Raw genomic sequence first — 25535 nt, 5'->3', positions numbered from 1 at the left:
TGGACATACTCTGTTTCAATGCTGACATCAAAAACATAACTAGAAATGCACTCCGAGCGGCGTGCAGACCTCCCCCAAGGAAGCTGTTTGATAGAACATTTGACTCCCTATTTTGTCATTTCCATCTCTCATTTCATCAAAATCCGGGAAGAACTTTTTGAGTCGTCCTGCTGACAGACAGATTTTCCCAAAAGTCACTCAGGCATGTGCAACTAATCCAAAATGCTGCTGCTAGAATTCTAACCAAAACAAAGAAAATATATTACTCCAGTTCTTCACTCCAGGGCATGACTACCAGTGAGATTAAGAATTGAGTTTAAAACTCTTCTGAGGGTCTATAAGTCACTAAATGGCCTAGGCCCTAAATATATAGATCTACCTATTGTGCCAAGGGTGAAAACAGGCAGGGTGAAATCCAGACAGGGTGAATGCTGGAACTGCACCAACAGTACCATTTAAAAAAATAGATATTTAAATCATCTTTTTTTGTTGACTATCTATAATGCTTATACAGTATTTTTCCCTCTCTCTTTTATTTCTTTTCTATGACAATAATGTATGATAATATGCTCTATAAACACTATTGCCATTGCTATATTCGTGGTATGGCCATGACGCTCCAAGGGTTGTAATTACGCGCGAAATTACGCATAGAATTTACGCCGTTCACACTCGCGACCACATCACTGTCAATTCTCTTAGGGCTACGTTGTGCTTCATTTGAAGGGGTGAAATAAAACTGAAGCAAACTCAGACTTGTAGGTCCATGTTGGTTCTCTTTATACACAAATTACGCTTCGATTTGAAACGGAAAACAAGAGAGCGGCACAACGTTCTTCGCTCAAGCCACGAGTAACCACAAAGCATCACGTGCATTTACACAGAGAGAGAGAGAGAGAGAGAGAGAGAGAGAGAGAGTTAAGCACCCACGCACACTCACACTCCTAGGAACACATATTTGCAATAATAATATTAACACAGTAATACATACATAGTAATACTACTACTGATAATATGAGAATGAGTACAAAGCAAAAGTAGGTACAGCACCTGAACAAATATAAACAATATAAAAGTTAAATAATACTAAAAACTCAAATTACAAATAAGTAAGAAACATTAAAGTAAAGGGGAAGGGGTGGAGATTTGGTTGGGGAGTCAGGCATCATGTGCATTTTATGTAAATACCGGTACCAACATGCTAACGGTGTGGTGCTTTGCAACACGGGCTTATTAATTATAATAGACTCGACAAGAATATGTATCCTGGCTGGACCAGGGAATCATATAAACAGAGGCGTCAATCCAAATCCCTGTCACAGATTTGATTACTGTACATGGGCATTTTGATTCCCCCTCGTGGTATCATGAGTGTGTTGGATACAATACCAATTTAACTTTATTGGCATAGCCTAGACTATGTATCACGCTTTTGCCTGTTTCCCCGTGTTGGTGTATGGGTGGGTTTGGTATTGGCAGACTTGCGCACTTGTGCAGTTTCCTCGCTTGTTTCTCGCGTAATATAATGCGCGATCACACAGACCACGGATTTCCGCCTACAATCTGCGATGCGTCCGGCACGGAGAGGCGGAGAATCCGCAACCCGCCTTGGGTTGATATTAGACGCGTAATCCGCTCATTTTCATTGACAAACAATAGAATACATCCGCCTCCTAGTCCTACTGTAAAATCCACGTTCTGTGTGATCGCGCCCTAAGCTGCGAAACTTGCCTTTACTGACAGGTTAGGGGTAGGGGTGGTTTTGTCTGGGCACAGATAAGCACTCTTCGGCTTAGTTTTAGAATTGTGTGTCGACCACCCACGTGGGGAAACTAATTTACCCTCTCGAGGTTTGGCGCACAGTTTTGCCAGTAGCCAATATACTCTTGTCCAGGGTTTCTTAACTGGTGGGTCTGGACCCAAAGGTGGGTCACGGAGGGGTCCTGGGTGGGTCACGGAGCTGTGGTGTAAAAATGTATGAATGAACCTTTTTATTGCCACAAAATTGAACCAAGATGCGGTTCAGATGCTAATAAATCACTAATGTCCAGGAGAAAGTGAAACATGGGTAATACTCCTCTCCACTAGTTATTAGACATGCAGATGCTGATATATTGTCAAATGCATGAATATATTTTTGATAATTACTTAAAGATTCTGATGGCGTGACAAAATATTGGATCACAACGTAATGACCATTGAAAATTGTGGGTCCCAAGACTATTCCAGGTAAGAACCACTGCTCTAGTCTAGAGTCTAGTCTCTGGTTTTGCCTTCAATTAGCGTTCAACCATTACGCTGAGCGCACTTTTGTGAAGTAGGCATCCACAAGACGCACTTTAGTTGGAATGTAAACGGGACTGGGTTTCCCTGGAGCTGAGACTGGTAGGCTACAACGCCATTGGGAAGCTTTGCGTGCATTTGCAAAAGAGGATTCGAAACCAACTATAAATTCAGTTTGATATGGCACTGCACAAGTGACATAATGTCGCCTCCCTCTGTTTAGATCGTGTATGGCACAGTCGATAAATAATAAAATTTAGCCCAGTGTATATTGGAGCGTTTTTTGAAGTGGGTATACTGTATATATTTGTGCTAAAACAATGGATCAATCAATTGTGGGTATACTGAAATCCCTGAAATTTAGAAGTAGGTATACTCCGTATGCCCGCGTTCTACGTAGACTACACTACTGATTTAGCCTAGACAACATAATCTGCTACAATTTACACCACTAGTGTTTCAGTGGCGTTGCGCAACGGGCTCTGACATATTTAAATCACAAGTCTTGAGTTTTAGTGCACTGGAGCAGAGAAAGTATGGCCAGGCTTTACTGTGTTTGTAGTCCGACAATATTTCGCTTTTTACTTACTTTACTCTTTGTACAATCATTACATCGATTTATCGTCTGTTGCTCTTTTGAAACAGTAGCCAAATTCTTTTTGAGCATGTTATAGGCCTACTGAAGGGAAAAGAGAAACGTTTCAGTTGTGAAATAGTTTTGACAGGTCGTCCAACATGCTCATTTTTGGGCATTTAAAGTAGGAATGTAGAATAATTTGGGCACCCCAATTGATTATATTAATTAGGTCCTATAACAGAGCCTACTTAGTCTAATGACCTCATAGAAGCAGGCAAGTCGCAGTTGTTGTTTTTTTCAATAGCTCTCCGAAACGCCACCACTTCTATGAGGACTGCATTGTGTAGACAGCCTATTTCAAATCAATTCATACCTTTCAATCATGATATGATCTTAAGGTCGCGATGGCCATTTCTTGTGCGTATTCTTGCTCGCTGAATATTTAACGGGATGGAACCCCCCTGTTGGAAACTCAAGCATAAAGGTAGCCTAGTAGTTGGGTCATTTATAGAAGTTCCGTGACCGTGGAGAGGAAAGGTTCGTTTCTCACTGGATTTGTCATCTATAAAGGTTAAATAAAAAAATGAGCCGTGCTGCCCCTCACAAAAATGTGGGGACAATTTTGTAGAGCCATATATCCAAAATGGCTACTGTCAGCCAAGCTGGAAATTTACTTTTTAATGGTTTTGCCAACAGTGCTGCATAATACATGGTTTCTGAGACTATTTGGTTCAAGAAATTTACAAATGATGTAGATTGATTGATTTGACCTATTTTTGACCTTCGAATTCAAGATGGCTGCCACTTTTGGCTCTTTAAATGTCAATTTTTCAAAATCGTCAGAGAGCCTTAAGATTAGGCTCAAATGAAAGGTCTGCTCATACTGAGTTCAGTTATGGACAGTAAAATTACAAGTAGGCTGCAGAAGTCATCTGAAAGGTAAAAAAGATCAAGGTTTGTGGTTGATGAGTATTAAACTGCTGATTAGTCGGGTCATAATGTGAGGTTCCGTGACCAACCTCTTGCAAGGATGTTTTGATGATTGATTTGACCTCTATGGACCCTTTAGAAAAGATTTAGCCCACATTTCCCTCCCAAAAATCCAGGCATTTTTTGCTAGAGAAGCCATCTCAAAATGGCGTCGGGTGCCATCTCTAAAAAATAACTTTTGATCTGAATTACCTAATCATGTAGGAAGACACTTTTTCATACAAGTCAACCATGGGGATTCCAAATTTGACATCATTTTGATAATACAACTTTGTTTTGACCGTGAAATTAAAGATAGCTGCCATCTAGAACAGTCGTTTTCAACCTTTTTAGGCCGTGACCCCCAAAACAGTCATATTTGGACTGGGGACCCCCAATTCAAGTTACTCCATTTCTCATATATATATTGAGAAAATATCTGATCTACAAGCCCACAATGCCTCACATTATGAGACGTAGTGGGCTTGTAGATAGACTATTTTCACAATGTTTGACTTTTTTGATAGCCTATTATTTGACAATTTGGCCAATGTTTTAGCATTTTTTGATGATTATTCTGGATGCAGTGATGGTCTTTTAAATTGAGAGTCCTTACATCTCAACCCACAGGATGAGAACCACTGATCTAGTACATTGAGGGACTAAAAGCAAGAGCTGCTGAAATGGACAGAAGTGCTCTCAAAAGTAGTGATAAGCCTGGTTCAAGACAGTCAACTTGAGCTCCCTGAGTGCAAGGGGTGATGGCAATTGTCCACTACAGAGTCCAGTCTGCTCAGTGTCCTCTTCTCAGCTGTGGTACTGAGAGCCTCCAGTTCTGTGCCAACAACAGATCCCGCTTTCCTCATCAGCTTGTCCAGGCGTCCAGCATCTCTCTTCCTTATGCTCCCGCCCCAGCATGCCACAGCATAGGAAAGAACAGTAGCCATGAGAGGTAGAAGGTAGAGGTAGAGGTAGAAAATCTGCAGGAGTGTTATGCAGACATAAATGATCTCAGCTTCCTCAGAAAATACAGCCTACTCTGCCCTTTCTTCTAGACTGCGTGTGAATTTACTGACCAGTCAAATTTACTTTTCAGATGTACCCCCAGGTATTTGTAGGTGCAGACTGTTTCCACTGTCTCCCCCTCAAAAGATACAGGCACAAATGGTGGGGTGGACCACCAGAAATCAACCACCATTTCCTTGGTTTTGGTGGTGTTCAACTGCAACTGGTTTGTCCTGCACCATCTAACAAAGTTCTCCACCAGTCCCCTGTACTCCCCCTCCTGCCCATCTTTAATACATCCCACAATGGCAGTGTCATCTGAGAAGAGCTGTTTGCTTTCACGAGACAGGTGATCTATGCACACAAGAAGAGTAGCACCACGGCTGAAGCCTGTGCTTCCAAGTGGAAGACCATGAAGAGAGTCTTTTATCCGTCTCCCTTCAGATGCAAACAGCTTACGTCAACACTACCTTCTTGACAACTACTTGGCGTACCTAGTGCGCCACTCCACACTGGCAGGCAAGGATGCTGGAGACACCTTTTGGACATAGTCCAACCAATTGTATGATGTGGCGTCCTGTGTCCGCCAATCTTCTACTGATAGAGTTGCCATCCTCCAGATCATGCCCATGTCAATTAGAGAAACATAGGGTTCTTCAATCACAATATGTTGGACGGAGATCTTCTGGATGAGCTTGCTCTTGAGCATCTTCCTCTATATGCCATTGGGGTTGAATAAGGCCACACATTCCTCAACAACACAGTCATCCAGCAGGTCGGAGAGCTTCACACGTTTGACTGTCTTCAACCAGGTTGATGGCTGCTTTGAGAGAACTACTTTCCATTTCAGCAGCTCTTGCCTCAGCTATTTTCTCAATATCTATGTATGAGGAATGGAGCTACACAAATCGGGGGGTTCCCAGTCCAGTTTTGGGGGTGTCGGTCACGGCCAAAAAAGGTTGAAAACGACTGTTCTAGATGGCAGCCATCTTGAATTTCATTTTCAAAATGATATCAGATTTGGAATCCTCATGGTTGACTTGTATAAAAAAGTGTCTTCATACATGATTCTAGGTCATTCAGATCAAAAGTTATTTCTTAGAGATGGCGCCGGACGCCATTTTGAATTCGCCTCTCCAGCAAAAAATGCCGAGATGTTTGGGAGGGACATGGGGGCTAAATCTTTTCTAAAGGGTCCATAGAGGTCAAGTCAATCATCAAAACATCCTTGCAAGAGGATGGTCACGGAACCTCACATTATGACCCGACTAATCAGCAATTTAATTCTCATCAACCACAAACCTTGATCTTTTTTACCTTTCAGATGACTTCTGCATAGCCTACTTGTAATTTTACTGTCCATAACAGAACTCAGTATGTGCAGACCTTTCATTTGAGCCCAATATTAAGGCTCTCTGACGAAATTGACATTTAAAGAGCCAAAAGTGGCAGCCATCTTGAATTTGAAGGTCAAAAATAGGTCAAATCAATCAATCTACATCATTTGTGAATTTCTTGACCCAAATACTCTCTATTGTTCAGGAAGACGCTTTTGCACACCTCTGTAGGTGGGCAGGTGCGTAGGATATTATCCCAGTGGGGTTGTCATTCAAGTGTAAAGAAATCCTGCACACTGTCCATTCCACCAACAAACTTTAATACAACATGAAGAAGGTCGGATGACCGAAACAATGTATTAAAGTTTGTTGGTGGAATGGACAGTGTGCAGGATTTCTTTGCTCTTAAAATAATGAATTCATAGACAAAACCTTAGCAGGTGAGCTGAAAAAATGTCAGCGCGCACTGCACGCGCATTTTCTTCCTCTGGGGCTAAACTCCCCCTGTCTCTCAAACCTAGTGACGGGCCTGACCAGCTGCCCTTTAATTTATCATGAAGTATTTAACAAAACGACCCACATCACAAAATGTTAAGTTTATGTCAATTTATTATTTGATGCTGACAATTGTGCCAAGCCGAGGTATGTCGTTGTGGCTGACACGCATTGGCGCAAAGGCCCTGCAGTTTAGCGGTACTTCTCGGCCAGGGCCAGGGCCAGGTTTTGGAAGAACTTGTCCACAGACAGCTGAACCTCAGGGGTGAAGTCTGCAGGGAACATCGCGCCGATGACGACGATGAGGCAGTGAGCCAGGATCTGCAAAACAAGGGAATGACATGTCAGTTTCGTTTGCTGACTTTGGAAATAGCGTAGGCCTAACCCAAAAACGCAACCCAAGGTGACTGCCTCACGGTAGCCTATTGCCTCACCTTGAAGTTTGCAGGGTCGATCCGCAGCTTGAAGGCATGCAGTTCGCTGAGGGCGGCAAGGCCTCCGACCAGATCATCAATGCAGCCAATGGCTGTTCCCACAGTGCCCATGATGGTCTTTCCGTGCTTCCTGACCGGAGCGGAGCCAGGGCTCAGATCTGCCCAATGGGCAAAGTAGGTCTTGGTCTGGGGGTAGACGACCAGCATCCTGTAGGAAGGTATAAAGGAATATTACAGGCTGTGTGCGACACCTTGTCATGCTCGTTATTTAACGCTGCTCTTTTCTGTAGGCTAGATAATTGTAGCCTATGTCTTGGCTCAATACCATTACATCTGTCTCACATACAAATAAGTTTTAAACTTGCCTGCTGAGGGCTTCATTGCCGATTTCATCAGATTTGCCGGAGATTTTGCCCCACAGGCCCTTCACCACTGCCTTGTCTTTGGCTGAGAGACTCATCTTTGCGCCTTTTCGATTTCTTTTCGACGTATAAAAATGACTTGCTGAAAAAAATATACAGGACAGTCTGGAACAGTGCCCTCATTTTATATAAAAGCATTACAGGGCACGCCCGAAGGATTTGATCTACAACCCCTCCTCTGATAGGTCCACAAGTTACTCCACACCCTCTTTTGACAGCTTCTGGGACTGTGCCAAATGTATATGCTTATCTCAAAATACAGGAAATTTCAATTACTGCCAAAACTTACCAAAATAGTAACTGTTCTAAAATTAGTCCATTACAAAATAGCCATTTTCTATGAGGTTACATGGGTTGTATTGTTGGGTAAATGTAAAGCACATTTGATTGCGGTTTTAATTCACATTTGATGATGGTAATGTGGAATATTATTATTATCATTATTATAACACTTAATTATTCGTTTTAGCCTATCGTTGTCAGTAGGTATGTTAGTATGCATTTACTTGAACATGAACGTCGAAGACAATTTCGAAATGTCCAAGAAAGACTAAAATGTGAAGGCCAATTCTTAGATATTTTTTTAAAATCAGTCTATTTTAATAACCATATTAGTCTAATCTCATTTAAAGAGACATATTAGAGCACTACGAGTTGGACAGCCGCCAGACAACCTGTGAAATAACTTATCTTGGCCATAACACAGAATTAGATAACATCCACAAAAACACATGACGTTTTTCAATACACCAGAAACCCAATCAAATTAATTCACCTCCCGTTGGGCGTGGCTTGTGGCCGTCCATAAATTACGACTCCGGTCAAACGCTCTCGTCATTGGGATTGCTATTGAAGAGCTTAATTTACGCACCTCAAGAAACCCTCAGACGTTAATATGGTTGACTGGACAGATGCTGAGCGCGCCGCCATCGCCGGCCTGTGGGGAAAGCTCAACCCCGACGAGGTCGGACCACAAGCCCTGGCCAGGTAGCCTTGTTAATTTGAACTCGTGTAGGCTACTCCTGCACATTGTAACTGACGTTCAGCTAAATAATGTAATCCTTAATAATATTACCATGCGGTCTCTATATTCTCTAGGGCACTGATCGTGTACCCATGGGCTCAGAGATACTTCGCATCCTTCGGCGACCTCTCCAGCGCAGCCGCCATCATGGGTAACGCCAAGGTGGCAGGGCACGGAAGGACCGTGATGAACGGCCTTGACAGGGCCGTGAAGAACCTGGATGACATCAAGAACACCTACAAGGAGCTCAGTGTCATGCACTCTGAGAAACTTCACGTGGATCCCGATAACTTCAGGGTTAGTTGTCAGTTTGTCTTTTTTGTTCGTGCATTCCGTTTTGAGCGCAACGACATGGATTAATGCTTATGTGATGGTCTCTTCTTTTAGGTTCTGGCTGACTGCATCACCGTGTGTGTGGCCATGAAGTTCGGCCCAGCTGGCTTCCCCGCCGAAGCCCAGGAAGCCTGGCAGAAGTTCCTGTCCGTTGTTGTCTCTGCTCTCGGCAGGCAGTACCACTAGACATGCTCCAAGCCATTGAGAGAGAAATAACAACTTCATAGCTTTGCGCTGTGTTCTCCCAAGATGAAACAATAAAATATACATTCTTCAAAAGCACCCATCTTCTTCATTTTATTTAAACATTGGCTATGCCTACCACACCGTTAGGCCTAAGTGTTATAACGTAGCCTATTAATGTAGGCTAATGGTGGAAAGTCATGCACTGTTTTGAAATGGTTTATCTTCCATAACTTAACTCGTTAAGTAGAGAAATATTTTATTGGGTGTGGTCAGCCCTGAATGCAGTGATAATGCTGAATAGAATCTACTCTGTGCCAACCGTGCACGCGTAGCCGAAATTAACAGGAGCGGAAATCGTATTAATGTAGGCCTAAGGTTGAAAGTCTCACATGCCAGGCACTGCTTTTGAAATGTTTTTATCTTCCATATAGGCTAACTTACTTAGTTGAGTAGAGAAATATGTCCCGTGTTGACGTAAGATGTTGGTTGATTGGCTCCTGTTATGTCAATATGTGATGTGTGCAGTGTCCGCCAGTTATGGCTGACTGCTGAGAGTTGGTGGTTATCAAATTGGAGTTTAGAGTTAAGATTCAAGATTCAAGATTTGTTTATTACGTTTTTTTATAGGTTTGAAGCCTATAAGGAGTAAAAAAAATGTTGTGTTTTTGTGGCCTTCAAAAAGATTAAAAAGAGAAAAAAAAGAGGTGGTGGTGGTGGTGGGGGGGGGGGGGGGGGGGGGTTGGAAAAGTGCAAGAAGTGCCTTGTTGTTGTCTTCAGCATGAATTCAGCAATCTTAACTGCTTGGTGGAAGAAACTACTTTGGAGTCTGGTATGAGATTTCAGGCTTCTATACCGTTTCCCAGATAGTAATATAAAACAGTTCATGATTGGGATGACTACGGTCCTCCAAGATTTTTTTGCCTTCCTGATGCTCCTTCCCTAAATAGCTCCAGTATGGAGGGTATTTGTTCTGCATGTTAACTGTTAGCTTGGAGGTAAAATGTGCACTGCCATAACTAGAAAACGGTTGGAAATACAGGAGAAAGGTAAGAGCCTATCATTTAACTCAAGGGGAGTTGTAAAATAAGCTTATTTCCAAAAATGGAACAGTATCACTGTGTAAGCTTCCAGTCTAGCTTGCTTAAATTATAACATAATAGTTTGTAGAGCCTATTTGGCCTCACTATCACTCATCTTGCTGTTAATAGGCTTTATTAACATGTGATGTGAAAATATGAAATCAGTGTTTTTTTCCGGTACCAGCCTAGGCCCTATTTTCGTGCCCTCAAGCGTGCCTTTATAGGCTAATTTGATATTGTATTACCAGCTGCCCTTCTATTTAGGCCTACCATTCACTTTTTTACAAAACGAGTCAAAATCTTAAGTGCATTTCAGTTTTTATTATTTGATGCTGACATGTGTGCCAAGCGGAGGTATATGTCGTTGTGGCTGACACGCATTGGCGCAAAGGCCCTGCAGTTTAGCGGTACTTCTCGGCCAGGGCCAGGGCCAGGTTTTGGAAGAACTTGTCCACAGACAGCTGAACCTCAGGGGTGAAGTCTGCAGGGAACATTGCGCCGATGACGACGATGAGGCAGTGAGCCAGGATCTGCAAAACAAGGGGATGACATGTCAGTTTCGTTTGCTGACTTTGGAAATAGCGTAACCCAACAAGGCAACTCAAGGTGACTGCCTCACGGTAGCCGATCTCACCTTGAAGTTGGCAGGGTCGATCCGCAGCTTGAAGGCATGCAGTTCGCTGAGGGCGGCAAGGCCTCCGACCAGATCATCAATGCTGCCAATGGCATCTCCCACAGTGTCCATGATGGTCTTTCCGTGCTTCCTGACCGGGGCGGAGCCAGGGCTCAGATCTGCCCAATGGGCAAAGTAGGTCTTGGTCTGGGGGTAGACGACCAGCATCCTGTAGGAAGGTAGAAATGAATACTACAGGCTGTGTGCGATACATTGTCATGCTCTCTATTTAACGCTGTTCTTTTCTGTAGAGAATTGTATACTAGGCTATCTTGGCTCAATGCCCTTACACCTGTCTCACATGTAGCTTATACAAATACGTTTCAACTTGCCTGCTGAGGGCTTCATTGCCGATTTCATCAGATTTGCCGGAGATTTTGCCCCACAAGCCCTTCACCGCTGCCTTGTCTTTGGCTGAGAGACTCATCTTCGCGCCTTTTCGATTTCTTTTCGTCGTCTAAAATGACTTGCCGAAAAAAAGATACTGGACAGTCTGGAACAGTGCCCTCATTTTATATAAAAGCATTACAGGGCACGCCCGAAGGATTTGATCTACAACCCCTCCTCTGATAGGTCGACAAGTTACTCCACACCCTCTTTTGACAGTTTCTGGAACTGTAAATGTAGCCTATATGCTTATCTCAAAATACAGGAAATTTCAATTACTGCCAAAACATACCAAAATAATAACTGTTTCTAAAATTAGTCCATTACAAAATAGCCTAGTCATTTCCTATGAGGATATGGGTTGTATTGTTGTAGGTAAACTTAAAGCACATTTGATATGCTGTTTTAATTCACATTTGAGGGAAATATTGATGATGATGATGATGATGATGACACTTGATTATTTGTTTCACTATCGTTGTCAGTATGTTGTACATTTACACTTGAACATGAATGTCAAAGACAATTTCGGAATGTCCAAGAAAGACTAAAATGTGAAGGCCAATTCTTAGAGATTTTTTTTAAAATCAGTCTATTTTAATTACCATATAAGCCTATACTTTTATTTAAAGAGACCTATTAGAGCACTGCGAGTTGGGCGGCTGCCAGACAACCTGTGCATAATTTATCTTGACCATAACACAGAATTAGATCATATCCACAAAAACACATGACGTTTTTCAATTCACCAGAAACCCAATCAAATTAATTCACCTCCCGTTGGGCGTGGCTTGTGGCCGTCCATAAATGATGACCCCCGTCAAACGCTCTTGTCACAGGGATTGCAATTGACGAGCTTAATTTACGCACCTCAAGAAACCCTCATACGTTAATATGGTTGACTGGACAGATGCTGAGCGCGCCGCCATCGCCGGCCTGTGGGGAAAGATCAACCCCGACGAGATTGGACCACAAGCCCTGGCCAGGTAGGGTACTCCTATACATTGTAACCGACGTTCAGATAAATCATGTAATCCTGAATAATATTACCATGCGGTCTCTATATTCTCTAGGGCACTGATCGTGTACCCATGGGCTCAGAGATACTTCGCATCCTTCGGAAACCTGTCCAGCCCAGCCGCCATCATGGGTAACGCCAAGGTGGCAGGGCACGGAAAGACCGTGATGAACGGACTTGACAGGGCCGTGAAGAACCTGGATGACATCAAGAACACCTACAAGGCGCTCAGTGTCATGCACTCTGAGAAACTTCACGTGGATCCCGATAACTTCAGGGTCAGTTGTCAGTTCGTCTTTTTTGCGCGTGCAGTCCGTTTAAGTGAAATAACATGGATTTATGGGCCGAGTTAAATGTGATGGTCTCTTCTTTTAGGTTCTGGCTGACTGCATCACCGTGTGTGTGGCCATGAAGTTCGGCCCAGCTGGCTTCCCCGCCGAAGCCCAGGAAGCCTGGCAGAAGTTCCTGACCGTTGTTGTCTCTGCTCTCGGCAGGCAGTACCACTAGACATGCTCCAAGCCATTGAGAGAGAAATAACAACTTCATAGCTTTGCGCTGTGTTCTCCCAAGATGAAACAATAAAATATACATTCTTCAAAAGCACCCATCTTGTTTATTTTATTTTAACATAGGCCTATGCCTACCACACAGTTAAGTGTTAGGCCCATAATGTAGCCTATTAATGTAGGCCTATGTGGAAAGTCAGGCACTGTTTTGAAATGGTGTAGGCTATCTTCCTTATAACTTAATTCGTTAAGTAGTAGAGTAGGCCTAGTAGAGAAATATTTTACTGGGTGTGGTCAGCCCTGAATGCAGTGATAATGCTGAATAAATTATCTACTCTTTGCAAACCGTGCACGCGTAGCCAAAATTAACAGAAGCGGTAAACGTTGAGAGTGTGACATCAAGTGCCAGTGTGCTATTTTGCATGCGTAAAATATGTTTAATTGTAGTAAATTGAAAATGGTTAGCATATCAGCAAATTTTAGCAAGCTCAGGTTAGACAACCAGCACTTCTGATAATTCTCCACAAGTAGGCTATATCAGAGGGAGTAATGGGGGGAGGTTAGCGTAATTTTGATAATAAGTTTGGATATAGTCAGTTCAATTTGCCTCGCCCGCTGTAATTGTAATATCCTTCATTTGGAAACCACATGTAAACAAAAGTCTAGCCTACATAATTTATTTATTCTAGGCTATGGAAAACATCATACAGTTTTGGCTATAAGGCTATAACTGCTGTGAGATGGCAACATTATGTAAGCTACTATACTACATGCCTTTTGTGTAGATGGCAGTATAGTAGGTTTGTTAAATGTTTAGACTGACCATATACCGACACATTCCGAGTTGAACAATGCATCCTTAGGATTGACAGCTCTCGCTCTGCCTAATTTTCGCTTTAAATTGTTCAGTCTGTGCGGTGCACAGTTAATGAATTTCGATACAGTCTCTCCACCATGTTGAGTGCAGTCGAAAACTTCAGACAAAGGTGGTTGGGTCGGGTGAAACAACTCCGAGGGCAAGGTGGTGACCATATAAGTTACCTATTGCGTTTTGGAGAACACCGGCGTTCTCTTGTCTGCGTCATGTTGGCACTATGTTGGTAACTGTATACTTAGGCCTATATGTTGCTTCATTTGAGAGCTATATAGGGGCTATATAGTCTTTAACCAAGTAAATTGGCTAGGGTTCGCACCTATGCTTTTGCCGATGTTCATGTAGTACAGGGGTGGGGAACCTTTTTCATTTGGGGGGCCATTTCAAATTAATCCGAGGGCCGTAAAAGTCCTCCGAGGGCCGTACTATGGACACAAACCAGGATTTGCCCCTATACTTTAGGCCTATATTGAAGGTAGACACCTTTAGATCAGACCCCACCTTCTCTAGGTCCCATGAATATAGCTTAGGCCTAATTGTATTGCAAATTTATTTACTAGATCCCTTTACAAAATATGTCATATTTCATGTGAAGCTGCATAAGATTAAAACTATTGCGGGGGCCGGTTAAAATGGCCTCAAGGGCCGCAAACGGCCCTCGAGACATGGGTTCCCCATCCCTGATGTATAGGAGATCAAGAATAACCAGCATGCATTTTGAAAATGGACAATTACTTGACCCTAAATGAGGTGGTCCGGCATGCACACCTTAAGTTCCCTTAAACAAGGGATGTAACCTGTGATAACAATGTCGTTAGCAGAATATAAGGAAGATAAGGTATCCTCCGCGCTGCTGTTCTATAGTAGGCCTGCATGGCGCGTCATGGCCTGCTTTTTAAGGAGGAAAGCGCGTCACCGGAACATCTCAGATGTGGAAGTCTTTTAATGATTTTGATTAGAACAGTTTAGCTAGTTTATATCTATAGTTAGAGTTTTAAATAGCCACTTGGGTGCTCAACACGTGAATGCAGCGCACACGCGGATGCCATAGCCTACACCTTCGCCTTAACCATCATTCCGATGGGTCACATATTTCGCCAGGCACATGGGTTGCCTGGTCATATTCGGATTTCTTTTTTTTTTTCATTTGTAAAAAAAAAAAAATGTCAATTAAAAATCAATTACTAACCTGCATCCAGGCAATCAGTCTTCATTCAACATGGCAGTTGTCAACATATTCCAACAATATAATAATAAAATCACAAAGGCGTCTGATACTCATACGTTTTTTATTGGTGTTTCGTGAGCACATGTTCAGCAAAGTGAATGTTCAGTTTGCCATTCGACCATGTCTCGGCTTTATCTGTATTTGTCGGCCAAGGCAGCTGCCACAGCTGCGAGGAACTTGTCAACTGCCACGTGCGCTTCAGCTGTAAAGTCACCAGGGAAGTTCACGGCGAGAGTGACCAGGATGTTGTGGGCAAGAATCTGCGGGAAAAAAAGGCATATGGGGTTTTGTCTCTGGTTTCTAAATCAATTAATATGACCACACGTACACCACCATGTGAAAGTGCGCTACCTTGAAGTTTCCCGGGTCGACGCGCAACTTGAAAGCGTGCAGGTCGCTGAGGGCAGACAAGCCGCCGACGAGGTCGTCTATTTTGCCGACAGCATCACCCAGTGCTCCCATCACAACGCTGCCGTGCTTGGCAACAGGGCCGGAGCCGGGGCTAAGGTCTCCCCAATGGCTGAAGTATGTTTTTGTTTGTGGATACACCACAAGCATCCTGCGAAAAAGACGACGTTGGCCAACAATTATTTAATATGCAGACTACTGTAAAAAAAAAAAAAAAAAAAAACTACCCCAGATAGACTCTGTAGCTGGATATGCTACTACCTGGCATCATCTTACCTGCCGAGTGCTTCGGCTCCAATGGCGTCGGCCTTTCCTGAGATCTTGCCCCAGAGGGCCTTGACCGCGGCTTTGTCCTTGGCTGTAAGACTCATTTTGATTCCCTTTTTTGAAATATTAGAGGAGGTAACCTGCAGACGATGGCTGAGAAGCCTCTATATATCAGTCTGTGGTGGACACACCCTGCTCCAACTGCAGGACACGTCACCAACATGTCCCCAATCTGTGCCAAGTTTTTGCGCTAAGATTAGTGAATGCAGCTGATATAGGCCTAATTAATACAGTTACAATTTAAAATGAATTAACTATAATTCATTCACAAATAATAAAATTGAGTTACTGCATCATTCTATGCCTACCTACATAGGCCCATTATTTTTTCCCTTATAGGCCTCTCATGATGCTCTTGAGGAATCGGAAGAATGTAAGTGAACTTTGCTAGGATAGCTTGTCATTAAAAGGTTAAGGAACTAAAGGTTAGCCTTTTACATTTAAGTTGTTTTCCAACATTTCACACAGGAATGGAGTGCGAATGAGACTGAAGATGAATGGACACTTTGGGGGGTCACTGAGGTCATTGTAGGGCTTGTGCCAAATAGAAAAAAAATGCTTAGAACATTTTTGCTTATCAGATTTATTGGAGCCGAATTAAGAACATTTCAGGGTGGGACCGGTCTGAGTGTTCGGATAAACAGGTGTTTCCCAAGAAGATAACAGTTAATGCGACCTGAGCCAATTTTTGCTTAAGTGTAGGGTAATGTACATTACATTTTAATAAAATAAATGTATTTTGCTAATAAAGGCCTGTCTGCACGCTGTTGCAGAATTAGTCGACGATTATTGCCGTAAAATGTGGCAATATATTAGGTCTCAACAACATTTAAGAAGTAGAATTTAGTTATAGGCCTACCTTTATTTGTTCACTTGTAATCAACTAAATGTTTGTGTTTGTGATTACTAGGATGTAAGTTCGTTTTGGCCCCTATAGGCCTAAACTGAAAATGTGTTTACAAAGTAGCCTAGAGTTTTGTAGGCCTAAATGAAATTGCCTACATTTTGGCCACTCGAAGGAACTGTCATCAAAATGGGATTTACAAGAGAAGTTGGGGCTTTCTTTTGAAAATATAATGGCACATTGAACACTGAATGCTGTAGTCAGAAGAAAAGATGCAATGCTTAATAATCTTAAATATGTCCATGTTTCCATTTCGTAGGTTACAAGACTTTGGCTCTTTTCCAGCCAGCTCAAAACTTTGCACAGAAACATCCTATCAAGCACAAGAGCTGCTTTGGGCGGGGTTACTTACAGAGCGAAATAAAAGGTTCGCTCTTGCGGCCACGAGATGAGAGTTTTCTGCTTTAAACCTCAGACAAGTAAACAGATACAATGGGAGACTGGTCAGACGTCACCGCCGTTTGGGGCAAACTCGACGCAGACACAGGACCACAGGCACTTGCCAGGTACAGTGTTGCAAATTCAAAGAGTTTATCACACACATCTATGTATTGTTTTACTCCTTCATGGTGTTGATATAGATATGCTATTCTTTTGACAGAGTTCTGATTGTGTATCCTTGGACTCAGAGGTACTTCGGAACATTTGGTGACTTGTCCAATGCCGCATCTATCTTGGGCAATGCCAAGGTGGCCGCGCACGGCAGCACCGTGGTGGGCGCACTGGCCAAAGGTGTGGCCAACCCGGATGCTGTGAAAGCTACTTACGCCGAGCTCAGCAAGCTCCACTGCAACAAGCTGCACGTCGATCCAGACAATTTCAGGGTAAATTGTTCATTCATTATCTTGTCTCTCTGAACTTATTTTTTGTTGATATAGGCCACGAACTTTTGTGTTGCTCAGTGCAATGTTAAACTCACGAGCTACCTTTTAGTTAGAAATGAACGTCTCCCTGGTATTGTTGTTGAATGCATGCATGTTCTTTTTTCTGCCTAGCTGCTGGCCGACTGCCTGACCATCGTCGTGGCCCTCAAACTGGGCGCTGCCTTCACCCCTAAGGTCCAGGCCACTTGGCAGAAGTTCTTGTCAGCCGTCGTCATCGCCCTCGGAAGTCAGTACGTCTAAACGTCTGATTTCAGACCTCAGGGATGTGCGTTGGTCTGAACAACTACAAGAAAACACCAGCATGAAATAAAATGATATGAAGAAATTAAATGTCTTCTGTTGTTGTTGTTTTTTTTGTTTTGATTTTTCCTTCAGATATACATATTAGGCTATTTTTTAAAAAAACAGATGGGATGCAGAGAGCTATAACATCCTCCTATAAATATATTAGAAAAGAATATGGCAGCATTATCAAACTCAGACTTTTGTAGTTTATAAAAATACAGTCATAGGAAAAAAATGTACACCCTTTGAAATTTCTTATATTTCTGTCAAAATTGGTCATAAAACGTGCTGGATCTGAAATGGTGCACTAAAGGGGGATTCATAGTAGCACCTCCACGGAGGTGCAGCACAGAAAAGTAGCCACCACGCCCCCCTGTGCAGCGATAAAACAACCCCTGGCTGCGGTACACGCATGGTTCTCCTATGCTCTTGCACCGTGATTGGTCAATGTGCTTGCAGCAGTTCAGTGAGTTGTTGTCCCTGATAGGTCAGTGGTGTTCTATTCTTCTACCCTACCTACAGTATATCACGAAAGTGAATACACCCCTCACAGTTTTTGCAGATTTGTGAGTATATCTTTTCATAGGAAAGCATTACAGAAATTTCACTTTGACACAATGATTAGTGACCTTTTAACAACATATTTAACCGCTTACATTTCTTGTTCACTCAGAAAAAACAAAATACAGCCATTAATGTTTGAACATGTACTCACAAAAGTGAGTACACCCCAGATCAAAATCTGGTAGAGAAGGGGCTGTGTTTGCTAGAATCGTCTCGAAATGAAACGAAATGAAAAGGGATGAAAAGGGAGGTCATCAGTGTGTGTTTCAACCTTTCTTTGCATTGAACTTTTACATTTTGAGTCTGCATCTGGCTTAAATAGATTGGTGTGAGATTTGAATGCAATCCTATGGAGAATATCATGATCTGCTTCAGTAGTCACAGTGCATGTTGACATGCATGTTTCTTTTAGGTGTATTTCAGATTACCAATGTTGACAGCATCCATGCATCCCCAAACCATGTCAGTCCCACTACCATGCTTGGCTTTTGATAGGATACACTTTTTTTTGTAAAACTCACTTGTTTACCACCACACATGCTTGACACCATCTAAAGTATATTTGTTTATCTTGGTCTCTTCAGATCACACGACATGGTTCCAGTGATCCATATCCTTGGTCTGTTCATCTCTCTTGAGACTCACAAATCTGCAAAAACTGTGAGGGGTGTATTCACTTTTGTGATATACTGTAACAGTGTTCATCTTTCAGTGTGTATGGCGTATTAATTACGCACTGAAACATTGTGCCCGAAGTGAACAAGTGCGCCATTTGAGATCCAGCATGTAGTCAAGTGCATTTATGACTTAAAGGAGTATGCCACTATTTTGGGGCTTAATACCGTTAAAATTGTTGGCCAGGGTTTATATAGGTGGTAAAGTGTTTTATTTTTCATGTAAGCCGTTGTCTTGTTTTAAGACAAGTTAAAAGAGGGAGCATGTCGCTAAGCTAGTGAAAGTCAATGGATCCGTGTAGCATGTAGCAATGCTACATGGATGCATTGACTTTCACTAGCTTAGCGACATACTGACTCTTTTAACTTGTTTTAAAGCAAGACAATGCTTCACATGAAAAATAAGACACTTTACCACCTTTATAAACCCCAGCCAACGATTTTAACTGTATTAAGCCCCAAAATAGTGGCATACCCCTTTAACCCAAAAAAAAATCCTAACAAAAGGTTTCTCAGTGGTTTACAGTACTGTCTGATGTACTTAACAACATACTAAAAATCTGCCAAAATCTGACTTCAGGAAAGGCCCCATTTTCAAGATGGCCGCCGCCAGGCCCTTAAATTGACTTTGGCCTTAAAATTGCAGTGAAATTACCAGGAATAGTGGGGTTTGATGCATGTTTCGACCTTGTAATATTGTAATTACAATATTTCCTTGATGTATAAATGGTTATAAGTGCAGTTTCCTGTTAAAAAATCAATTGACTGATCCCAAGCCACGCCCATTTTTGGTGCATCATATTACAGCTGTGGAGAACCCTCGGACAACCTTGTACCAGAGGAGCGGTCAAACTGCTACTCCCTTGTTCAGAGTAGGCTAATTAGAAATAAAAAATAGGAATAAAAAGCCATTCATTGCCATTATACTCGGTACAATGACATTTTAAGCCTCCATAAAGTGTATGGGGGTTTGTCGGCGGTGTATTCCCATTCAATATGGTACCCAAGCTAAATCATACCCTGTGCAACCCATGCAAAAAAGCAGCGGCCATCTTGAAAATGGGGCCTTTCCTGAAGTCAAATTTTGGCAGAGTTTTAGTATGTTGTTAAAGGATAGTTCCGGCGTAAAATGAAAGTTTCACCATCAATTTCCCATGCCCCAAAATGTATATAATGATGAGCCATTCCGACAAATGCCGCGCCGTTATGGAGTTAGCTTGTTTTAAGCTTTTTGGCGAATAACGCAGCCAATGCATCACGTCGGGGCCAATTTGTAAATATTATTTTATGATGTTTCCCCGCTATGAACAACCTCAAAAACGCTACACACTTCATCACAAAGGTCTCGTCAATCAAACCGAGGCACAGATAAGATCATCGGACCATTCAGTCTTTCACTGGCCAGTGTTTTCAGAGGTGACTCACTGTTGCAACTCTCTAGTCTGACCCGGATGCAGGCTACTCAATCAGGTGACTAAGTAGCTAAACATGGTCCGCGGTTCTTATACCGGCTGCGGCCGTAAAATGAAAAGCTGGAACCCCGACCGTTTTCACCGACTGCCACTGTCTAAACCAGCCATGTTACGGGAATGCCTAATAACATCAGAAGTGGACGAGACGGGCATAAAAATCCGGAGGGATCGCGACAACCGTGCAGACAACCGTGACAGGTCTTGACCAAAGCCTGCCATTTTATGTCCTGCTGGTCCTTATGTTGGAGCTAAACTGTTAAAACTTAGTAGAGAATACAATTTGTCCTTACTATGTGGCAGTAATCGAAGATCTCCCTTCAAATTATATTGCACGAGTGGCTTTTCATGCTGTTGAAAACCATTTATTTCATTCAGTACTCTATTCAATTCTACAGGTGAGTTAGAACAGCTTAACCAATGTACTACTGCACCCCCATGCTATCATGGAGGCTGGCTTTTGAAGTTAGCACTAACACAAGTTGCATGGTCAATTTTCACTGTAGCACAGGATGTGCAAGACTCTATTATTTTCAAAAAGAATTGACTTCTGCAACTGCTGCTGACTTCTGTAATCAAAGGACAGTTTCCCATGTCTTCTGGGTCTATTTCAAGTGAGCTCGGGTGGATAGGGGAATGTTAAACCCCTCTATCATTTGCACACATGAAGCGTCCTTAATATGGTCAAGTTTTCACTAGCTGTAATTCTCGGAGTGCTAGAGTGGGACTACAGCCAATATATATTTCATGGTGTCATGAACCTATACAATGATTTTAATGTCAAAAATATGTCTTATATACACTCAATCACGGTAAATCAAGGGAATTCAAAACTTTATGTAATAACTATGGTAATTGTTCCCTCTGCATCTTTAATTCTGAGTGACTCAGCCTCTCTGTGATTGTCTTATACTTGGACATTCAAATTGCTCATCAGTGCAATTCATTTTGAAATGTTCTTCCTTGTTGTTTTATCTTATTTGGATATTTATAACATTTCACTGGTCCCCGTCCCAACTTATTTGAGACGTGTTGCAGTTATCAAATTAGAAATGAGTACATATGTCCCCTAAAACAATATTTTTTCTCGGTTTTAACACTTGATATGTCGTCTTTTCACTATTCTCCATCTAAGGAATGTATTGAATGTTTTGAATATGATAGCATTTTGATTTTATTCTCAGTTTACCAAACGTCCCAACTTCACCGGAGTTGGGGTTTGTAGTTGCTAGAATGTTCTATTATGTTGTTGGTTGGCCTATATACAAAGTTTATGAAGTAACATGTGTAGGGGGAAGGTGTCCGCCATGGATTTCAGCACCACCCGAGTGGACAGCTCCCCATAAGAGTTACTTCAGCGTGATCTTAGTTTGGAGCTGTGGATGCAAGATCACGTAGGCCAGTATGATGATTAATTCACATGGGCAACTATCGAAAACATTCAGCACCACATGTGTGGACAGCTCCCCTTAAGAGCTACTTAGCCATAGAAGTAGAACCACAGATTTTTCAAGGAAGACCAGATACGGCACTCATTGGTTTCATGGAGCATTTTCGGTTTCCGAAGAAGGTGATTTAAGTTGCAGTTCCACCCTCTTTCCACGTGGGGCACTCAATTTTTGGAGACTAGAATGAATGGACTCCTATGTGGAGCTGTACCCCTCTAAATGTGCCCTTATCTCAAGATATAATTTTTTCTCTAGTCATTCGAACTATCGGAAACATTCAGCACCACATGTGTGGACAGCTCCCCTTAAGAGCAACTAGAACATTAGACTAGTATACTGTAGAGGTGACATGGCAACTCGCGACAGCACTGGAAAATGGCAAGTGCCATGGCAAGTGCCGCCTACCATCTTGTGTAGGTAGTGTAGGTACCTTCAGTCAATTCAAATCAATAGAGAACACAGTGAGAGTTGCCATAGAGTGACAACGCCTTGCCTGGGTTCATAGGCGAACTGCAACTGATCCAGACTCGATACAGACGATAATTGTGGTGATTTCTGATGCAACAACTCTCTTCATACACATTCATTGCAGGGAATAGAAGTGTGTGCCACAGCACAGGTATGAAATTGTTCAGAGAACAGGGATGATGGTAGCCTCCTGCGTGCCCTGGAAACAAGGCTGACATCCAGAAGAAAGATGAAAGAGGTGTGCCATCCACCACTGAGCTGAGTTGCACATTCATTCATCATCCTTACCTCCAGCCTGTCTGGCACAGTAAAATATGCAGTGTTAATTCCACACATAGAGGGTCAATTTAACATATTCTAAAGTGCATATGGTCCCAGAGTACTCTCCAATTGTTGAACACTGTCATTTTGACTGTGGGGTTCTGGAACTTTTGTGGAGTAGAGATGGGAAAAGATGGAAACAGTTCTCCTCTACGCCGATGAATTCAGAGGGTGTATTATATGTAAAAATATATGAACATTATTGTATTTTACCTTTCCTCTCTTTCAAAATGGTGAAGACAAAGGAGCTATCTGGGGTAGCAAGAAGTGAAAGTGAATCTGTTGCCAGATTATTCAATTGCGTTGTAGGTTGGCCTATACAAAGTTTATGAAGGAACGTGTGTAGGGGAAAGTGACCGCCACATATTGCAGCACCACGTGACTGGACAGCTCCCCATACGAGTTACTTCAGAGTGATCTTTGGAGCTGTGCAGGCAAGATCACGTAGGCCAGTATGGTGATTCATTCCACACAGGCAACAGAAACATTCAGCACCACACGTGTGGACAGCTCCCCTTAAGAGCAACTTACAAGTGGGGCGCTCAATTTTTCAAAACCAGAATGAATGTCCTATGGAGCTGTACCCCTCAAAATGTGCCCTTATCTCGAGATATAATTTTTTCTCTAGTCATTCGAATGTGGTTTTTGAAACAGTATGTATAGAAAATACATATCCTCAACACAGACAAGACGAGGGAAATTATAGTGGACTTTAGAAAACATCCTCCTCCCCTACAGCCTCTGCACATTAAAGGGACAGAGGTGGTGAGGGCTGAAAGTCATAAATTCCTAGGCATACAAGTAACATCAAACCTGAGCTGGAGTCTGAACACCACATCCATCGTGAAAAAAGCCCAGCAAAGGCTGTACTTTATAAGGATGCTTAGGAAGGCTGGACTGAACTACCGCCCTCTTACCCAGGCCTACAGAGGACTTGTAGAGAGCATCCTCACAACAGGCATCACTGTCTGGTATGGCAACATCACTCAGGCTGAAAGGAAGTCTTTGCAACGAATAATCAAGACTGCTGAGAGGATTATAGGCACAACACTTCCCTCCATGGACTCCATATATGTACAGCGCAGCCATAGGAGAGCAGAGAGAATCATTAAAGACCCACTCCATCCAGCTAACTCTCTGCTCAAACACAAGAACTGCACATACAAACTGAGACACAGTAGAGCGGACAGCATTCCTACCAGAAAAGCAAGGTTTTTCAACAGTTTCTTCCCAGCAACAGTGAGACTGATGGCAAAAAAGAACATTTGATCCACCTTTTTTTATTATTCTTTTGACCTCTTTGATTTTTATCACTTTTTAATGTATTTTGTCTTCCTATTTTTATTTAATTCTATCTATTGACTCAGAGGGCCTGCACAAGAGTTCCTAAGTGCTTGGACTACTAGTTTATGCACAAATGGCAAATAAAGTACTTTGAACTTTGAACTTTGAAATAAGTGTCCGCTAAAAAAAATCAGCACCACACGAGTGGACAGCTCCCTCAGAGTGATCTTTGGAGCTGTGCATGCGAGATCACGTATGATAGAGTAGAGTAGAGTAGAGTAGAGTAGAGAGTAGAGTGAAATGTACTATCGGAAACATTCAGCACCACACATGTGGACAGCTCCCCTTAAGAGCAACTTATCACTAGAGGTAGAACATTAAACTGGAAAATTACAAGTGGCGCCTCCCATCTTGTGTAAAATGACAAGTGGCGCCTCCCATCTTGTGTAGGTAATGTAGGTACCTTCAGTCAATGCAAATCAATAGAAAACAGTGAGAGACAACATAAGACAACAACAACAATGGATCAAGGAGGAGGGCAGCGGTGATGGTTGGAGGAACTGAGTAAGCAGGCCAAGGTGTTGTAGGTGGTGTGGAAGGTGGATACTGAGGAGGGCGTTGGCAGGTTTATGATGGGGTCAAGGGGGCATTTGGAGGCAAAATAGGTTGAGAACCACTGGCCTATACAAAGTTTAAGAAGTAATGTGTGTATGGGAAAGTGACCGCCACGGATGTCAGCACCACGCAAGTGGACAGCTCCCCATACGATTTACTTCAGAGTGATCTTTGGAGCTGTGCCCGCGCCGCGATCACGTAGGCTAGTATGATAATTAATTCCACACGGGCAACTAGCAAAAACATTCAGCACCACATGTGTGGACAGCTCCCCTGAAGAGCAACTTGGCACTAGGCGTCGGAATGGCGGTACGTTGGTAGGCCTATTTCGTAATTTCCTGAAACAGTGAGTTTTTTTGTTATTAGTAGCCTCTTTGTGCAGATGGGATCGCCGGCAGGCCTATTCACTATATGCTGAAAATACTTAACTAGGCTACATCATAACAACTATCACATAAATTACAAAAACTTAAGGTTTGATATGTCTCACCAATGAATATGAGAAATTGATTTCACTTTTTGGAATGAGTGATGGAAAATATTCCGCTTTTTCCCTGATATTCACGTTTGAGTCGGCACACAGTAAGATCCACTAGAAGTGATGAGAAAGGCTGGTGCACAAGGGTGGTGAACACTGCCAGCACCATTCATATCACATCACCATTGACCAATGCTATTTATACAAGTAGGCTACAGCAACTTCTAATCATTTAAAAAGTATCATTGCAACCACACAACTGCGTATGTGTTTCCTTACGTATGTGTGTCCTAATCTCTAATGTTGGTGCTGTCTGTTTGATAGGACTATGTCTAATATATTATTATTAATAGATAATATATTATTATATATCTAATAATACTTGTTGTGATTTTGATTTTTAAATGTATACTTTTAATTACTTTTTAAAAATAATTTAACTGGCTTATTTGAATTTCACGATTCCAAACGTGTCGTTTTAATGTAGCCAACGGGCGTAGGCATGAATCAGTGCTAGGCGGAACCTTTCATTGTCAGCTGTGTTTCCTGAAAATGTACGGCCGCTTTAATGCTGCA

General features: G+C 42.4%; 6 protein-coding genes across 6 annotated transcripts; 3 read left to right on the top strand and 3 right to left on the bottom strand.

Moving 5' to 3' along the window:
- Positions 1-6762: 6762 nt before the first annotated feature.
- LOC134437561 (hemoglobin subunit alpha-like) lies at positions 6763-7631 on the bottom strand. Its single transcript, XM_063187054.1, has 3 exons — positions 7466-7631; positions 7101-7308; positions 6763-6987 (listed from the first exon to the last, which is right to left on the bottom strand). The coding sequence occupies exons 1-3, from the start codon at positions 7558-7560 to the stop codon at positions 6859-6861; spliced, it is 432 nt and encodes a 143-aa protein (XP_063043124.1). The 5' UTR covers positions 7561-7631; the 3' UTR covers positions 6763-6858.
- A 720-nt stretch (positions 7632-8351) lies between these two features.
- Positions 8352-9161, top strand: LOC134437543 (hemoglobin subunit beta-like). Its single transcript, XM_063187032.1, has 3 exons — positions 8352-8509; positions 8621-8843; positions 8934-9161. Exons 1-3 carry the CDS (start codon positions 8418-8420, stop codon positions 9063-9065), a joined length of 447 nt encoding a protein of 148 aa, XP_063043102.1. The 5' UTR covers positions 8352-8417; the 3' UTR covers positions 9066-9161.
- A 1284-nt stretch (positions 9162-10445) lies between these two features.
- Positions 10446-11312, bottom strand: LOC134437553 (hemoglobin subunit alpha-like). Its single transcript, XM_063187044.1, has 3 exons — positions 11150-11312; positions 10779-10986; positions 10446-10674 (listed from the first exon to the last, which is right to left on the bottom strand). The coding sequence occupies exons 1-3, from the start codon at positions 11242-11244 to the stop codon at positions 10546-10548; spliced, it is 432 nt and encodes a 143-aa protein (XP_063043114.1). The 5' UTR covers positions 11245-11312; the 3' UTR covers positions 10446-10545.
- Positions 11313-12030: 718 nt separating this feature from the next.
- On the top strand, positions 12031-12825 carry LOC134437512 (hemoglobin subunit beta-like). The gene is made up of 3 exons (XM_063187004.1): positions 12031-12190; positions 12278-12500; positions 12598-12825. The coding sequence occupies exons 1-3, from the start codon at positions 12099-12101 to the stop codon at positions 12727-12729; spliced, it is 447 nt and encodes a 148-aa protein (XP_063043074.1). The 5' UTR covers positions 12031-12098; the 3' UTR covers positions 12730-12825.
- A 2052-nt stretch (positions 12826-14877) lies between these two features.
- Positions 14878-15660, bottom strand: LOC134437521 (hemoglobin subunit alpha-1-like). Its single transcript, XM_063187014.1, has 3 exons — positions 15515-15660; positions 15182-15389; positions 14878-15090 (listed from the first exon to the last, which is right to left on the bottom strand). The coding sequence occupies exons 1-3, from the start codon at positions 15607-15609 to the stop codon at positions 14962-14964; spliced, it is 432 nt and encodes a 143-aa protein (XP_063043084.1). The 5' UTR covers positions 15610-15660; the 3' UTR covers positions 14878-14961.
- A 1179-nt stretch (positions 15661-16839) lies between these two features.
- Positions 16840-17683, top strand: LOC134437532 (hemoglobin cathodic subunit beta-like). Its single transcript, XM_063187022.1, has 3 exons — positions 16840-16975; positions 17071-17293; positions 17465-17683. Exons 1-3 carry the CDS (start codon positions 16902-16904, stop codon positions 17591-17593), a joined length of 426 nt encoding a protein of 141 aa, XP_063043092.1. The 5' UTR covers positions 16840-16901; the 3' UTR covers positions 17594-17683.
- Positions 17684-25535: the final 7852 nt, after the last annotated feature.

The sequence above is a fragment of the Engraulis encrasicolus genome, chromosome 2 (assembly GCF_034702125.1).
Source record: "Engraulis encrasicolus isolate BLACKSEA-1 chromosome 2, IST_EnEncr_1.0, whole genome shotgun sequence".
In the NCBI taxonomy this organism is placed as follows: Eukaryota; Metazoa; Chordata; class Actinopteri; order Clupeiformes; family Engraulidae; genus Engraulis; species Engraulis encrasicolus.
Note: the sequence above shows the minus strand (reverse complement) of the source record. Positions and strands in the feature narration are given on the sequence as shown.

Bases quoted from the DNA above. Each gene is read 5' to 3' on its own strand.
- LOC134437521 (XM_063187014.1), bottom strand. From the start codon at position 15,609: ATGAGTCTTACAGCCAAGGACAAAGCCGCGGTCAAGGCCCTCTGGGGC. The intron at 15,390-15,514 runs GTAAGATGATGC...TCTTTTTCGCAG, and splicing joins GGAGCCGAAGCACTCGGCAG to GATGCTTGTGGTGTATCCAC. The intron at 15,091-15,181 runs GTAGCGCACTTT...TTTTTCCCGCAG, and splicing joins TCGACCCGGGAAACTTCAAG to ATTCTTGCCCACAACATCCT.
- LOC134437512 (XM_063187004.1), top strand. From the start codon at position 12,099: ATGGTTGACTGGACAGATGCTGAGCGCGCCGCCATCGCCGGCCTGTGG. The intron at 12,191-12,277 runs GTAGGGTACTCC...TATATTCTCTAG, and splicing joins GGACCACAAGCCCTGGCCAG to GGCACTGATCGTGTACCCAT. The intron at 12,501-12,597 runs GTCAGTTGTCAG...CTCTTCTTTTAG, and splicing joins TGGATCCCGATAACTTCAGG to GTTCTGGCTGACTGCATCAC.
- LOC134437543 (XM_063187032.1), top strand. From the start codon at position 8,418: ATGGTTGACTGGACAGATGCTGAGCGCGCCGCCATCGCCGGCCTGTGG. The intron at 8,510-8,620 runs GTAGCCTTGTTA...TATATTCTCTAG, and splicing joins GGACCACAAGCCCTGGCCAG to GGCACTGATCGTGTACCCAT. The intron at 8,844-8,933 runs GTTAGTTGTCAG...CTCTTCTTTTAG, and splicing joins TGGATCCCGATAACTTCAGG to GTTCTGGCTGACTGCATCAC.
- LOC134437561 (XM_063187054.1), bottom strand. From the start codon at position 7,560: ATGAGTCTCTCAGCCAAAGACAAGGCAGTGGTGAAGGGCCTGTGGGGC. The intron at 7,309-7,465 runs GCAAGTTTAAAA...ACCTTCCTACAG, and splicing joins GGCAATGAAGCCCTCAGCAG to GATGCTGGTCGTCTACCCCC. The intron at 6,988-7,100 runs GTGAGGCAATAG...CTTGTTTTGCAG, and splicing joins TCGACCCTGCAAACTTCAAG to ATCCTGGCTCACTGCCTCAT.
- LOC134437553 (XM_063187044.1), bottom strand. From the start codon at position 11,244: ATGAGTCTCTCAGCCAAAGACAAGGCAGCGGTGAAGGGCTTGTGGGGC. The intron at 10,987-11,149 runs GCAAGTTGAAAC...ACCTTCCTACAG, and splicing joins GGCAATGAAGCCCTCAGCAG to GATGCTGGTCGTCTACCCCC. The intron at 10,675-10,778 runs GTGAGATCGGCT...CTTGTTTTGCAG, and splicing joins TCGACCCTGCCAACTTCAAG to ATCCTGGCTCACTGCCTCAT.
- LOC134437532 (XM_063187022.1), top strand. From the start codon at position 16,902: ATGGGAGACTGGTCAGACGTCACCGCCGTTTGGGGCAAACTCGACGCA. The intron at 16,976-17,070 runs GTACAGTGTTGC...TTCTTTTGACAG, and splicing joins GGACCACAGGCACTTGCCAG to AGTTCTGATTGTGTATCCTT. The intron at 17,294-17,464 runs GTAAATTGTTCA...TTTTCTGCCTAG, and splicing joins TCGATCCAGACAATTTCAGG to CTGCTGGCCGACTGCCTGAC.